General features: G+C 54.2%; 1 protein-coding gene across 1 annotated transcript in view; it reads left to right on the top strand.

The window, feature by feature from the left end:
- KSR2 (kinase suppressor of ras 2) overlaps positions 1 to 15,875 on the top strand; it is a 277,818-nt gene that overhangs the window by 30,099 nt on the left and 231,844 nt on the right. Inside the window, exons 2-3 of the mRNA XM_065417851.1 lie at positions 4,355 to 4,495; positions 13,474 to 13,624. Coding sequence (XP_065273923.1) covers positions 4,355 to 4,495; positions 13,474 to 13,624 — 292 coding nt within the window. The remainder of the gene's footprint in view (positions 1 to 4,354; positions 4,496 to 13,473; positions 13,625 to 15,875) is intronic.

Raw genomic sequence — 15,875 nt, 5'->3', positions numbered from 1 at the left:
TTCGGGGGCAGGACCTTCCGCTGCCTCTGTCGGGGGTGGGACCTTCCGCCGCGTAGGGCGGCAAAAAAGCTGGCGGCGCTCCTGGTGAGGACCCCTGCCCAGGCCCGTTGCCATGGAGAATCAGTTGTTCTAGGGATGCTAGGAGGGGATGCGGATGTGTGGTTCCCCTTTGCTGGCCAGCAAGGGAGACCAGAGACAGCTTTGTGGTTGGTGCGGCGAGTTAGGCAGCCCCTGACTCCCAAGCGGGATTCTCCTTGTGGGTAAATCCACTGACTTCAATAGCATGACTGCAGATGTATAGGCTGGGGTGTAACAACAGGATCTGGGTTCCTGCTCGGCAGCCCCCTTTTCCCAAGTCTCCACCTTGACCCCAGACGTGGGAGACCCTCTGCCTGCTCCTATTTATAGCAACAATTACAAAATAATGTTCAGTCCTCAGCTAGGATCCCTTATTGATCCTGGCAGCCCAGTTACGCTGCATGCTGCTGACCCCCTTGACCTGGCCAATAATACCATCCCGTCCGAGGAGTGAGCAAATCACTTCACAGCAGAAGCCTGGAAAACATCCCTTTAACGACTTGCTAGGAGAGTGTTGCACCTGTTGTGTCTCCTTTGCAGTCTCTACTCCTGCTCTTAATATCTTTTAATCCCCCCGTACCAAAACCCACAGTGTACGTGTGAGCTAGGTCATGTTTTCCTAGGATAGGTCTACACTACAGCGGGGGTCCGACCTAAGATACGCAACTGCAGCTACATGAATACCGTAGCTGAAGTTACGTATTTTAGGTCGGCTTACCTGGCTGTGAGGACGGGGGAAAGTCGACCGCTGCCGCGCTGCCGCCGACTCCGCTGCCGCCTCTTGCCGAGGTGGATTTCCGGAGTCGACGGCAGAGCGATCAGGGATCGATTTTACCGCGTCTTCACTAGACGCGGTAAGTCGATCCCCGATAGACCGATTGCTACCCGCCGGATCGGCGGGTAGTGAAGACAAAGCCCTAGTGTTTACATTGCTGCGTCCACATGAACTGGAAGGAAGTTCTACAGGTGTGAGTGGAGAGATCGGCCCATAGGACACACAGAGTTGCTGCAGTACTAACGGCTCTATTTATTACCGAGGCAGCAAAAAAACCCAACCCCCAAACTATAACTATACTTGACAAAAGAAATGAACAAAGCACATTGAGTGATACATTATGCTAGGTTTCTGAGTTGTGTTCTTTTAGTTGATAGCTTGCAAAATGGTAGGCTTTCTGGGGTGTGGGGGTGTGTGTGTGCGCACACACCCAGGAGCGTGCTAGGTGTTATGAATAAAAGACACAGTCAGCATCTCAGAACTAACCGTGTCAGGCTCTGAGTCTCCATCGCGATCCGCTAAAGCAGGCCCCTGTGGCAGTGCAGTGGCATGTTGACTAATGGGACTTGGTGAGGATTTGTGCTTGTAAATCCTGGGGCACAATGGGGACCACAGAGAGATGACAAGATAAGACAAACCAGAGGGAGGTGGTAGGGGAACAGGGCCAAGTATTACTAATCCAGCCCCTGGGTTAGCTGAGTGGCATTGCACATATCTTGGGGGGGGGTTGTTGGGTTTACTCGGGGTGTTTTTTCTAATCCTTGCCAATTGCCTTTTTAAAAAAATCCCTAAAACTTGAAGGTGCTATTTTGATCTCCGCTCTCTCTAACTCTGCCCATCTGTTAACTCCTCTTTCCACGGTCCAGTTGTGCAACCTTTACTGAAGCTGCACCATAAGGGCGGCCAGTCAAGCTCTGAAGTCAAAGGGGGCTCTGCCAGTGACTTCACTGGGAGCAGGCTGGCGCTCACGATTTTTAGCAATGTCCCGGGTGTTACCCTTGTATTGTTTGTAGCGCTATACGTCACATTAATAATAATGCATCTAGCCGGGGATGCTGTGGAAATGGGAAATTTCCAGCCAGGCATGTACGGTAGCCTAGTGCCACCTAGCGTTCCACAGAAGGGGCACAGACTCACCAAGCTGAACGCAAGGAAAGGGAATTGCAGAGGGTTTCTTTCTGCGATAGTGTCTTAAACTCCTTGCCAGACGGTGTTGTGAAGGCCAATTCTATTACGGGGTTCAAAAGGGAGCTAGATAGATTCATGGAAGATAGGTCCATCAATGGCTATTAGCCAGGATGGGCAGGAATGGTGTCCCTAGCCTCTGTTTGCCAGAAGCTGGGAATGAGCGACAGGGGATGGATCACTTGATGATAACCTGTCTGTTCATTCCCTTTGGGGCACCTGCCATTGGCCACTGTCAGAGGACAGGATACTGGGCTTGATGGACCTTTGGTCTGACCCAGTAGGGCCGTTCTTATGTTCTTATGTAAATGAACCATACTATAATCTCTATTTCAGTCTAACGTGGCCAGGTACTTAGCGTCGTTCCAGTTCAGAATCGGAAAGTCTTTGTTTTCTAACTGCAGTTGTCAGGGATGGCTGCGGAATGATTTGTGCGAAATGTGACATGGAAGGCCCTAGCTCTAAATGTGTGTGTGACCAGTGAGGAGAAATGTAGGTCTGTCTGTGCACCGAGCACCAGAAGCCCAAATGGCTACCCCAGTCCCCTGCAAACTGAAATGTTGGAATGATACCTGGTGGCAGACAAGTGTTACGCTAAGGGAGTGTCATTATCCCATTTTACTGAGGCAGAATGTTCCTGGGCTGAGGTCACGCAGCACGGCCGTGGCAGAGACAGCAGTAGAGTCCAGGGATCCCGACTGCCAGCCTCTTGTTCTGCCCAAGAGGCCCTGCATCAGATGGCTGGGGCTGGAGGTGGAATAGCTCCTCGGGGCAGGGAACACGTTCTTTGATTCGCACCAGGAGGCACGTGGCCAGCTGCTAACAAGAATAGTAATGAAGGGCCTTGAGCCTGCCAGGCGCTGAGTGCTGTGGCCTGGCCCAGCAGTGCACGGAAGGGAAACGTAGAAAATTTGGCAGGAGTCACGTTGACTTCTGTGGGAGTGCTCAGCATCACCCAGTAAAGGAAGGGAGCAGCGATGTCTCCACTCCAGGGCTTTCTCCAGGAAGGAAGGAGCTTCCCATGGCATGGGGCACTCAGGTCCCAATTGAAAACTGAGTGTCCCGATGCCAGCCTAGTCTCTGGCTGCAGCAGCTCCACTCGTCTCTCTGCAGGTGCTGTCAACACCAATGCGGAGGTTGGGCTGAATTCTAACCTTGGATGCTTGTGGCACCCACTGAAGTTCATTTAACCTTCTGTGGTCTGCACATGTGGGTGATGAAATGCATCAGTGCTGCCTTTGTGCTGTAGGCTTGTCCAGTCTCCTGCGCTGATTGTAGATGTCGGCCCTGGCAGAGGGAGAGTTGAGCTGTTCACTGCCCTGAGGACTGTGCAGGGATGGCGTATGAAAGCTGCCACTGGGGAGTGGGCAGCTGTAAACTGACATGGCTTGCTGTCGTCGCCTCTTTCCTCCTACTCGTGCTGAGGCTGCAGATTGCGCTCTCTCCACGAGACCGAATTGACAATCCTTAGTGTCCGCGTTTCTCACGTCATCCCTTTCAGTGTTGTTCTTTGAACTGGGACTGGGGCAGGTTGCTCCCTCAGATCCTTAGATGAGCTTCTGCAGAGCTATTAAAAGAGGGAGTGGGGTGTTTGGATCCCTGACTTTCCAGTGGACAGGCCTGGGCTCCCATCCTACAAACTCTGGTGCACACAAGAGTTACCCACAGGCATCAGCGTTTGCTGGGTGCAGAGGTCTTTCCAAGAACAGTAGAACAGAGCTGGTATTTCTGGAACAGAGCACTGAGCAAGGGGTGGATCTTCTCCTCCTGCTAACTCTTCTTGGGACCAGGAAGATCCAGGCATAGGAACAATATTGGAAACTGGGCATGAGTAGTTTAGGAGCTGACTCTAGCTTGTGTTGAACAGCACTTTGCTCTATGGACAGTGCCCCTGACTTCAGTGGGGCCACATGCGGAGTAAGACGCTAGTCGGTCGGGGTGACTGTGGGGGTTGCAGTGCGTCTGGCAGTTAAAGACTCTGACCTCTCCAGCGACATGTGCCATTCTCGGCCGTGCTCGGGTTTTGTTCCCGCAGAGCTGTGGGGCTGGCACGTGCTCTGGATGGGTTTGTGCCTGTAAAGATTCAACTCTCAGGAAATATATGCAAATTAGCAATCCCTGGGGAGGTTGGCTGGCAGGTGTGGGATGCAGTGTTGAAACTCTTCGGCGTTAAGTGAATGGTTGCCCTTTGTCTGCAAAGATGGGGGACGTGGTAGCTTTGGGGAAAAGGGCAGAGTGTTTGTGTGTGTGTGTGTGTGTGTGTGTGTGTTTGCTGTGTGCCGGCTGCCTCGAAACGCCTTTCCCCTTCTCTTCCAGAGCAAGCTGGTCAAGTACTTCAGCCGCCAGCTCTCGTGCAAGAGGAAGGTGGCCCTGCAGGAGCGCAGTGCCAAGCTGGAGGGCTTCCCTCAGCTCCTGCACTGGTTCCGCATCGTGGACATCCGCAAGGAGGTCATGGAGGTAAGGAGCCTGCATGCCCCCCTCCGCCTGGAGCTCCTGCCTCTTGCCTCTCCCTGCAAGCTCCACCCAGTTCCCTCCCTCCGCCTCCTCATTGGTGCCTCTGCGCCTTCTTTCCCGAGGCACCCCGTTCCCCCCCCAATTCCCTGTGTGCCTCCCCTCCTGCAATCCCTCCTTACAGCCTGCTGTCCTGCCCTCGCCTCCACACTCAGAGCAGGGTCTCCGGCTTCTTACGTGTCCCAAGTGCCGAGCCCAGGGGTGGAGAGGCCACTCACCACAGTGAGTCCATACCGTGCACTCAACTCACAGTGTGGTCTAAAGGGCGTTGTACCTCAGGGGACAGCAGGAGCCTCTGCTCCCGCTGGGCACGGCCACTTCCCAGGCGCACGAGTCCCTCCTCTCATTGAGCTCATCAGAGAGGTGTTTTTTTTTTAAAAAAAGGACTGAGGAATAAACCAAACCCAGCCCCCTGTCCTAGGCCATAGCGTTACCGGGCTGTGTGCCCTGACATGCTTTCTCCTCCCCCCAAACAAGCCTGTAATACAATCTGAGATGGAAAATGCCCCTTTTCAGGGGACGGCCTCGTTGCTCTTTCAACATGGTGGCTCAGTGGGATCAGGGCTGGCTCTGGCTTTTTTGCCGCCCCAAGCAAAAAATAAAAAAAAAACAATAAAAAAAACAAACACCTGCAGAGCGGCCGGAGCGGCGAAGCAAAAAAAAACCCAGGGTGCAAAAATTTGGTGTCACTTACTTGGCAGCTCGCGACTGCCTCCCCCGGCCGTGCTGGTGAGCCTCTGGGCGGGTGGCGGCTGCACTCTGGCTAGCAGGACTCCCTGCGCTGCAGACGTGCCCCAGGCAGCGGAGTGCGCGCCCCGGCTAGCGGGGGGGAGGGGGAGGGAGCGGGGGGGAGAGAGAGAAGGGGGGCGGTCAGGGCTTCCTTCAGTCGGGGCGCTCCCCACTTGGCCCCTCCCGCTGCACCGCCTGCCGGGAGGGCTCCGCGCCGCTCCCACCTGCAGGTGAATTGAAGGTCGGCGGGGAGGGAAGGATGCGGGCTGCCGGGCTTGCTGCAGACCTGGCACCGGCTGGGGCAGACGGAGCAAGCAGGGCGCTCCCCTCCTCCGCGCCGCCGCCCCCTACAGGGTGGCTGGAGCGGCGAACCAAAAAAAAAAAAGAAAAAAAAGGGTGGCCGTGCCACCCTAGGATTGGACGGAATGCCGCCCCTTAGAATCTGCCGCCCCAAGCATGAGCTTGCTCGGCTGGTGCCTGGAGCCGGCCCTGAGTGGGACACGTGGGTCGAGTTCTCTGAGGGGCCTGTCTGCACTGGGACTGTACCTGTGCTCGCTCTGATTGAGCTAGCGTGCTGAAAATCGTGTAGCTGGGGCAGCACGAGTGGTGGGCTGGGCTAGACAGCCCAGGACGATCCCCTCCGAGCCCATATGTATGTACTCAGGGCAGCTAGCCCCTCCCATGCTTGAGTTGCTGTGGATACCCTTCTCTTTTCAAAAAGAGCAGGAGTCCTTGTGGCACCTTAGAGACTAACACATTTATTTGAGCATAAGCTTTCGTGGGCTACAGCCCACTTCATCAGATGCATAGAATGGAACATACAGTGAGAAGATATATATACATACAGAGAACATGAAAAGGTGGAAGTTGCCATACCAACTCTAAGAGGCTAATTAATTAAGATGAGCTATTATCAGCAGGAGAAAAAAAAGTTTTGTAGTGATAATCAAGATGGCCCATTTCAGACAGTTGACAAAAAGGTGTGAGGATACTGTACTTAACATGGGGAAATAGATTCAATTTGTGTAATGACCCAGCCACTCCCAGTCTCTATTCAAGCCAAAGTTAATGGTATCTAGTTTGCATATTAATTCAAGCTCAGCAGTTTCTCGTTGGAGTCTGTTTTCTATGCATTCTATGCATCTGATGAAGTGGGCTGTAGCCCACGAAAGCTTATGCTCAAATAAATGTGTTAGTCTCTAAGGTGCCACAAGGACTCCTGTTCTTTTTGCGGATACAGACTAACACGGCTGCTACTCTGAAACCTTCTCTTTTTAGCACGTTAGCTCGAGCAGAGATAGCTGTCGCCTCCAGCTGGAATTCCCACCTTCCAGCTCCAGGGCAGACACTCCACGCTTTGGAAAACGTTACCGAGAAGCAGTTAGGAAACATCTCGGCTCGGGGAAAGCACAGCCTGAGATCCCAGCAGGGCTAGTGCTGGGCTTCATCTTCCCGAGGTTGCCAGACGAAGTAGTTTCCTGGAGTTTAAGGCCAGAGGGGACCATCATGATTGTTTCGTGCGGCCTCCTGCCTAACACAAGTCCGAGAATGTCAGCCGGTCGTTCCTGCACTGAGCTCCGTGACTTGGGGTTGAACTATATAGCGTATGTTTTAGAACTATTTGAGAAGTTTCCTGTGTGTGGATCTTTCAATGAGACCTTAAAAACCAAGGTCCTGTCTTGTCTGTATGGAATTAAATACCTTAGGGCACTGGTTTTGCTAAGGGTGGGATTTTGTCCCCGTTCCCTTTTCCAAAATATCCCCTTCCTTTGCTTCCCTTGCTGTTGTGCGGTGTTTGAGGTGCCTCCAAACTGCGTGGATTGAAGCAGAGGTCCTGTAGAAATATGCGATTGGGTAATTATAGACTGTATCCTTAATGCATTTGCACAAGAGGGCAGAGGTAAGGTTCTGTATAGAATTATCTCTTCTCCCCCCCCCACTTTAAAACATGCTGCCTGTGTGGGTCTTTGCACTGATTTTTAATGTAAGGTGTCTGTCCAGAGGGCTAGGTGGCTCAGCTGACTGGTGATGGGGCAGGGAACGTTCCATCGTGGTCATTGGCTCGTATCTGGCCCAGTTTGACAGTGACTGAATGTCGCTGGGTGTGAAGCGGGCTGGTGGTCTGGGTATAGTTCTTGGTGGGGAGGTGGCCAGGTTACAGAAGTCAGCAGTACGCCTCGCCCATTGCCTGGCAGAGAGAGAACACACCCTTTGCATTTCAGTAACACCTTCTAGGCAAGCATTATGGTTTGTGACTTCCTTTGAAGCAGACGGCCTCGTCATACACGAGGGAAACTGAGGCACAGGTGGTCTGAGTGGCTTGTCCACAGTCACAGAACAAGGTAGTGGCACAGCTGGGAGCAGAAACCAGGTCTCCTGATTCCTCGTCCTCTGCGCTAACCACTAGGCTGTCTTTCCTGGGGACATGCAAACTGCTCAAGCACAACAGCTGGCGGAGCGTGTGTGCCCTTCCACTGAACTGGCCCCCAAACTTCTCTGCTTCAGGTTATCCCCTAGGCCCTGTGGGCTTTGATCACTTGTCTTCTGCCTACCCAGCCCCATAGCTCCCTCTCCTTCTGGCTGGTTACTTGCTAGGTGAGGGCAGAGGTCATGCTACTGCTATCCTGGGCCCTGCAGCTGCTTCTCTTCCAGGCTTCCCACACTAGGGGCTCCTGAAGCCCCAGGGCCAGTCACACCTTTTGAATGCAGCAGCTCCAGCAAAGCGGGAAGCCCCAGGGAAAGAGGTGGTGTAACCAGAGCAGCCAAAGGGCCGTGCAGTTGTGTCCGCTGCTGCCTCCAGAGCGGAGCCAAGGCTTCTGGTTCCTGAGTGCATGATCCTGTGAGGCGTTGAGGCCCCTTGCAGAAGGCGCTGAGCCCCGCTAGAATCCGAGGACTGTCCCTGATTCCCTCACCCTCCGAGTGCCTGTCTAACTGTGCGTCTCTGGCGAGGCTGTAGGAAACCAGCAGAGGTGGAAATGTCCCGAGTCCCTGTAACATTTAATGCTTACAGGGCACCTTTCATGCAGAAGGCTTGCCAAAGCGCTTCACAAACCACCATATATATGTAAATAACCAGTGAGATGCAGCCTGCTCTGGGGTGGAGCCACCGTGCTGTGTAACACTGGGGAGAGGAGAGATTTTAGCCAAGGAGACTGAGGCAAAGCCTTACCTTGGGAGACATGCTAAGTGTGCTTTCGTGTTCTCTGGGAGCAGACAGGATCTTGACCTTTAAGGCCTCATTGAAAAGATCAAGGCTCAGCAAACAGCCCAGAGTTCATTATTTGGAAGGGTTGAACCAGCTCCGCTAGTATTTGAACCTGTGACTCCAGGGTGTCAAAGTATTGAAAATTCAATACCTCAGCCACGAATCCCATCCACATGGGGAACCACCTTCTCTGGGCTGGCCTGTCCCTGTTCACGGACCCCAGGATTTCAATGCAGCCGAACCACTGGCTGAAGATAACAGGATCCTTTTTACAATTAGGTTTAAACACCTAGTCCCTATTTTGTAACCCCTAAATGGGGTGTAACCCCCGTTTGCCAAGGCTGGATTTTCATCATGCCTTTTATCTGGGTATTTAGAATTCAACTATATTCTCCTCTTTTGTTTGTCCGGTGCTGCATTGGCTTCCATGGGGCCACGGTTAGCTCTGAGTCCCCTGCTTTGCCTGGCTCCGCTAGTGCAGTCCACTGTGGGTTTTCTGCATTACTGCCTGCATGCGGTGATGTGGCCACACCACCCCATCAGCCCTGCCTTGCCCACATACAGCACCTGCCCCTTCCTGTCCTGGCACCGTCATGGGCACCCAGGGCCTGATTTTCAGCGATCCAGAGTGCTCCTAACTCTCGGACGGTCAGTGGGAGCTGTGGGTTCTGAGCCCCTCTGAAAGTCAGGCCTCTGGCAACCTGGACGGTGTCATGGGGTGACTCAGGCCGTCTAAGGGTGTGTCTGCCCTGCCGCTGGCAGGAAGTGTTCCAGCCTAGGCAGACAGGCTGGGGCTAGTGGGGCTCGAGCTGGTGTGATAAAATTAGCAGTGTGGACGTTGCGGCTTCCCGCCCACCTGAGCCCCGGGGTGGGAGCAGCAACGTCCCACCTGCAGTGTAGGTGCCTGTGGGGACCGGGCGAAGGGGGAATTGTCATTGGTGACTGATGAACACCTGGAGGGCTTGATGGACATGATTTGCACCACCTAGGGAGAGAGTGGTCAGGTGGAAGAGGGAGTTTAGGAAGGGGAACAGAAGCCAGGCAGTGGAAGAAGGCCTGGGGTGAGGAAGTGCTGGATCCCGTCTAGGGATTGGGTTGGAGCAGACCCAGCGTGCGGGGGACCGGATCAACCCCCCCTGTAGCCTTGGAAAAGGGCCAGGGCTCAAGGGAAGCTGATGCGAGTCAGGGGCTGGAAGCAAGCGCAGCAAACAGCGTCCAGGGGAGCGGTTGGTGCTCCTGAGGAAGGGAGGGAGAGGCCAGGTGAGGAGGAGGTGAGAGACCCCGAGCCCAGCAGTGGAGGGAGAGGTCGTTAAGTTGTGGACTTTGCTTGGTGGATGAGGCTGGGATGGGAGGGAAGCCCCAAAGGGGCAGCAGACTGGCTGGGCTTTCTTACATTGGCTGGAACATGGGGGAAGGACGCTGTGACACTGGAAGGGCGACGCTGCTCCAGAAAGAGCTGGACGCTAGGGGAGCCTGGCTGGTGGGCCAGGTCCCAATCGCGGGAGCCTGTCATGAAACCCACAAGAGCCGGCAGCCTACCACAGACCAGCTTAGAAGTCCCTTCTACATGTGCCAGCGCTGAGTCTAGTGGGACACCCATTTGTTGCCTCCCTTCCTTCCGCCCTCTCTCTAGCCAGCCTCCTATGCAGATCTCCTGCCTGTCCGGGACAGCAGCTCCGGCCTGCTCGCGAGCAGTAGTGTTCTGCCCTTCCGGAGCCGCTGGCATTGAGGATCTCCGAGCGCTTCCAGCACACTCCGGGAGCCAGGGCAAGGGCTTATGCCCACACTGCAGAGGGGTAGCAGAGGCAGAGCGGGTCAGAGCGAGCTGTCTGACCCGTACCACGTCCAGGGCAGACTCAGAAATGGAACCCAGGAGTCCTAACTCCTAGTTCCCCGCTCTAACCGTTAGACCACACTTGGGACCGGATTCAGTGTGGACAGCTCCCGCTAGGCCACATTCAGCCTTAAAGGAAGCAGGCAAAAATCCCACTGGAGTTACCGCCGCCCCTCTCCAGCTGGCAGGGAAGAGCACAGTAAGATGGGGGAGCTTCCAAAGACAGGCCGGCGCTGCAGGCCAGACAACCCGAGAGGAAAACGTTTGCTCGGAGTTCAACTCTTCGCCACTGCCCTCATGAGCGAGCCCTTCACCTTCTCTCTCCCGGGAGTGAGGACTCTCTTCGCTCTCCAGCCACGGTGGCTGTCGCTCTTTGGCCTTCCAGCTCTTGGGCAAGTCACTTGGCTGCTGTTTGCCTCACTTTCCTGGCTGGTGAAATGCGGCTGGGGTACTCAGCCTGCCTCCCAAGGCGCTGGGCAGGGTCGCTAACGATGCCGCTCTGTGGGATGGCCAGGCTTTCTGGAGGCCAGGCTTCCTGTCTTGGGGAAGTTGTGTGTTTGAGCCATACATCAGGCGTGGTGGCAGCGGTGGGGAGAGGTTGGTGCTGAGGAGATAGTGGCAAGAAGGCGGAAAAGGGAAGCAAGCTAGTCTTCCACTCTTCCCCATGAAAGTGGAAAAGATGGATGCACATCACCAGAGTTTCCACCAGGGGGCGGAATTGCTTCACTAATGGACTGTTCTGCACCAATCTGCCTGAGTCCTGTTGTAATACTGAACTGTGGAAGGGAGGGATTTCTCACGGGCTGGGAAATGTGGGGTTGCACATTCAGTGGTGAGGCGGCTCTGCGATGCCGCAGCAGCTAGAGGCAGCGTTGTCTAGTGGTTAGGGCCCAGGAGCTGTAGTTAGGACCTTTCCTGACCATGCTACTGATTCGCTATGTGAACCAGGGCCAGTCGCTCAGGCTAAAATGGTCACGTGTCTTCACCTGGGACACGTCGGGCCTGATGGTCAGAGGTGTTGAGCACCCGCAGCTCCCATTGACGTTGGCTGGAGCTGTGGGTGCTCAGCACCTCTGTAACTCAGCCCCACAGCATCTCCGGTTGGGTAGCTGCTCCGTGGGCTCGTCTGAAGATGTAGGTTTGCCCCTTCCGTGCTTCAGACTCCCGTCTTTGTGCTTCAGAGCCTTCAATCCGAGGGGTTATGGGAGGGCCAAGCCTTGTCCTGCCATGACGTAGCCACCGGCAATCTCTCTCAGGGGCTTGAAATGCGATAAAACGAATGGGAAACCATTGGTAAATATCCTTCTAACTGCACTCTGAGGGCCAGGGCCTGTCTGGCTGGAGAACCCCACCAAAGAAATACCAGGCTGGCCTGGCATTCATTCCCCAGGTAATGCCGGGGCAGGGCTGGACGAAGGCAGTCCAGAGTCCTGGCACATGATGAGGTGGGGCCTCCCCATGGCCCCGTCCCCACCACTTGGAGTAGCCCCCTTCCCCTCTCAGAGGCATGGCTAATGGCATGGGATCTCCCTTCTCCTCCTAGGAGTGATAGCAGGGCCCCCATTCCATGGATGGGAGAGAAGTAATGACAAAAACAGGGGTCCGTCCTCTCCCTCACAGGCAGGGGGTTCCCTCAATACTTACCTCAGCAGCTGGAGTGTGTCCGCTTGCTGCTTTCCTTCTCCTACCCCACAGAGTCCTTAGTCAAGGTGGTGTGGGAGTGGTTCTCCAGAGCAGCGGGTCTGGGAGTTCACACTACATTGAGGTGCAGAGTGCAGTTCACCCCTCTCCAAGCTATTGTTTCAGGCTCTCGGCAGACTCAGGCGGATGGGAATATATCAGTTACACTCAAGTCACATTTTCAGGCTTTTTTGCTCGAATCTGAAGGCTGGAGACTTTCGTTTTAAAGTGAAAACTGCAATTCTGGGACAGTAGGCGTGGGCTCGGCTAAGGCACACATGCCAGCTTCAAGGCCTCTGGAGTGGGGGTAAGAACTGAACTTCTCAAGGTCTAACTTGAGTTCAGTTTCTCTTCTAAATTTTGCCCCAGCACCAGCTGGATCAGCCCTGTGGAGCCCTGTGTTAGAATGGACTGGAATCCGGTGTAGGACGGTGCCTTTCCCACTGCGCAGTCCCGAAGCACTTGCCTTGTCAGGGGCGACTGCGTTTGTAGGGCCCATCCAGCAAGGTGCTAAACACCCTTGACTCCCATTGACCACGGTGCGAGCTGAGAGCGCTGTGCACCCTGCTGAATGGGACCCCAATGGCCTGTAGTAGCTCAGCCATTAGAGAAGATGAGTCTTAGCACTTACTTTGACAGGTGTGCGCGCTCTCTCTCTTCACTAGGGTGGGTCAGTGTTTCAGAGGTGTGGGCACTGGGGCATAGAGGGGTGAATGGACCAAGCCAGGGTCACGTGGCCCGTCACTGGCTACATGGGGTACAGAACCCAGGTCTGCAATAGCGCAGGGTGCGTGGCAAGTTACAATCTGCTTTAGAGGGAAGCTGCTTTGGTCACCGTGCTGGTATTCTCCCCACCTCTCCCCTCAATGGGCCACGGGGGTTTTAACTTCTGCCAGCACAGCAACCTGAGACAGAAGGTGGGATCTTGGTTAGTATCTTGTCTACATGAGATCAGAAAGCAGCTGTTTGGCTCTGCATATTTCCAAGGCAATGAACCTTTCCTTAATGCTGAAGCTCCCTTTTTAGGAAATCTATCAATGCAGCTGTAGTTGCCTCAGGGATGAGAGTGGAGAGATTTCTTCCTATGTGCATGTAATGGTCTACAAGTAATTGGATATGCTATAATAAAATTTCCAATCCCTACTCTGCACTGGTCCACAGGGTAATGACATTTACTTGGAGTGTGTTTTTCATCCACTAGATATCTCTGGGCTGTATAGAATTCCAGGTGTGATTGGGTCCTGGTAAACAACATGAGACAAAGCTGGAACTCGAGCTGTGTGGAAGCCTGTTTACATGTGCCAGTAGGTGGTAGCAGGTTTCTTTCTTAAGTGCCTCCTCTGTAGGAAGGTCTATGATTCCATGTGTCATGGCACAAGGGACAGGCTTTCCTGTCTCTATTTTCTGAGACTGATTTGCAGTCAGCTCTTAGGATGCTTCTCCCTCCCTCACCCCTCTCCTGTCTCTCATCTCTAGGAAATCACCCCTGGCCAGCTGAGCCTGGAGGACCTTCTGGAAATGACTGATGACCAGGTCTGTGAGACGGTGGAGAAGTTTGGGGCCAACAGCGAGGAGTGTGCCCGGCTGAACGCCTCCCTCTCCTGCCTCAGGAGCGTCCACAAATCAGGTGAGGAAGGGCTGTGCAGAGCTCGCTGCTTCTGCTGGGTCCTGTGGCCTCACTCATCTGCTGAGGAGTCCTCTGACTGTCTCTTAGAGCCCTAAGTTTTCCTTCTCCCGGGCCTGTGCTCCCTCACCCTCATATTGATCCCACCTTGCTCCTGGCTGAGTACGAGCCCCATGGTCAGTCTAATCAATGTTAGTCCTGAACTGGCTGGAGGGGATGGGCCTGCTGTCACTTCACACACCCCAACACCACCCAGCTGAGCGTCAAAGGAGCTGGTGGTTTCCATCCAGGTCCTATTGTCTCTGGCACCGGGGGCACCACTTGTCATCTTGGTTGGCAGCCTTAGCCGTTGCCAGTGCAGTTATGGTGCATGGACTAGAATATATGTAGTATTAGAGCCTATATGGAGGTAGAGCCTACCTTCAGAGGGGTTGAAAACCCTATCGCTCTGCTATGATTCTTCATTGAATTCTGTAGGTTTTTAGCGGGTTTCCTATATAATCTTTGTGTCGTCCCTATTAAATTCCATGCGACTCTTCCATAGTGGGCAATGGGCAATGGAGTGCAAACTGCCCCTCTCCCCCTTAGAGGCAAGTCCCTGAAGGCCAAAGCGTGGACTGGAGCAGCGCTGGGGAAGCTCCCATGGCCTACGTCTATGCCGTGAATAAGCAGAGACCTTCAGTCTCTAAAGCTGTCAATCTGGCCCCTCTCCCTCACGCATGGGGGAGATGATGGTGAGGGAATGCTCTGCCAAACTCTCTGGATGGGGCGGTTCAGTGACTTGCACGTGAGTGGAAATGTCAGGGGCCCGTCTGACATTGGAGTGCGTGGCCTTGCCTGACCCTCGCCTGTGCTGGGAACTGTTCTTGTCTCCTTACCAAGCTGATGTCTTCACGGATGTTTTCTGCTCGCTTTTGGGATGTGAGGATCCAGATTGAGAGAGAGACACACGTGCTGTCTGGGAGCAAAGCACTTGGTAATCAAAAGTTATGGTCTGAGGCCACCTGTCTCTCACAGCTTTGACAGCTCAGAAGGGGCCGGTCCTGGCTTCAGCTCACCAGAGACCAGGTTGGTAGCGCAGTATGGATCTGGAGTCAGATCTGGATCCAAACTACCTCAAAGCTCAGGGGTGACTTGTCCCCGGGGTGCTAGACCATCTCTAGTCTGGATGTTTGTGAAATGCCCAGGACGTACTTCTGATTTGGCCAACACCATGTTGAAATGTGTATCTCTGCCGGGGATGCTGTTTTCCAGCCATGTCATGGTCCTGTGTGAGCTCAGGCAAGTCGCTTAGGCCCAGATCCTGCCAACGCTTGTCTTGACACACTGAGTTTTCCCAGGAAGGTCGTGAAAGGTGCTCTTGGGCTCAAAGCTAATCATGTGCATACATCGGGGCTGTAGGCTCCCTGTTCTCCTGCTGGGAGAACGCGCCTGGCCATCTCCCCAGGCTCTGAAGTTTGCATTGTCAATGTTGGCAAAGCAATTTGGCATCTTTGGCGATGTGATAGAAGGGCCAAGTATCCGTACAGGGCAGTTAGCCACGCTGAGGCTAAGTACAAGCGTGCTGCTCCAACAGGGCTAGGGGAAAATCTCCCCCCAGCTTGCTCTCGGCCTGGTGGGGTTCCCTGCGAGTAACTAAGGAAACATTCTGTATTTAGCTACATCAGTCTTGGGTAAATGTGTGCTCCAAGCCTCCTTCCTCTGTCCAGCAGAGGGCCCCAGAGGTCCTTGAGAACGCGATTGCTGCTGGTAGAGTGCCAAGTCCCTTTCTATGAGGATGTGATACCGGTGCCATCTTCATCCACAGCAGGCTAACGAATGAATAAACGTGGAGCCAGGCTGCCTGAGAAACCCCCTAAAATGCAAAGGCCAAATCCAGCCTTTGCCTTGCATTCAGTGGGCGTCTCTGGACTTACATGCACCAGCGCTGAATTTAGCCTGAGATCTTTACCTAAAACGAGTCTTGTAGTTCTAATCAGCAGCTTCATGCTGGACCTGATCCTCCAGGCCCTCCTATGAGTTCTTGGTGGTTTGCCTGTGTCGGACCTGCAGACTGGGCCTCCCTGTTCTTCAGCTGGCAGTGAGTTTGGGCCCAAGGCTGAAGGCCTCTGTCCATTATTGAACTGCAGCTGGCAGTGAGTTTGGGCCCAGGGCTGAAGGCCTCTGTCCATTATTGAACTGCAGCTGGCAGTGAGTTTGGGCCCAGGGCTGAAGGCCTCTGTCCATTATTGAACTGCAGCTGGCAGTGAGTTTG

The sequence above is a fragment of the Emys orbicularis genome, chromosome 16, assembly GCF_028017835.1.
Source record: "Emys orbicularis isolate rEmyOrb1 chromosome 16, rEmyOrb1.hap1, whole genome shotgun sequence".
Taxonomy (NCBI): Eukaryota; Metazoa; Chordata; order Testudines; family Emydidae; genus Emys; species Emys orbicularis.
This window is presented reverse-complemented; position numbering and strand designations above follow the sequence as displayed.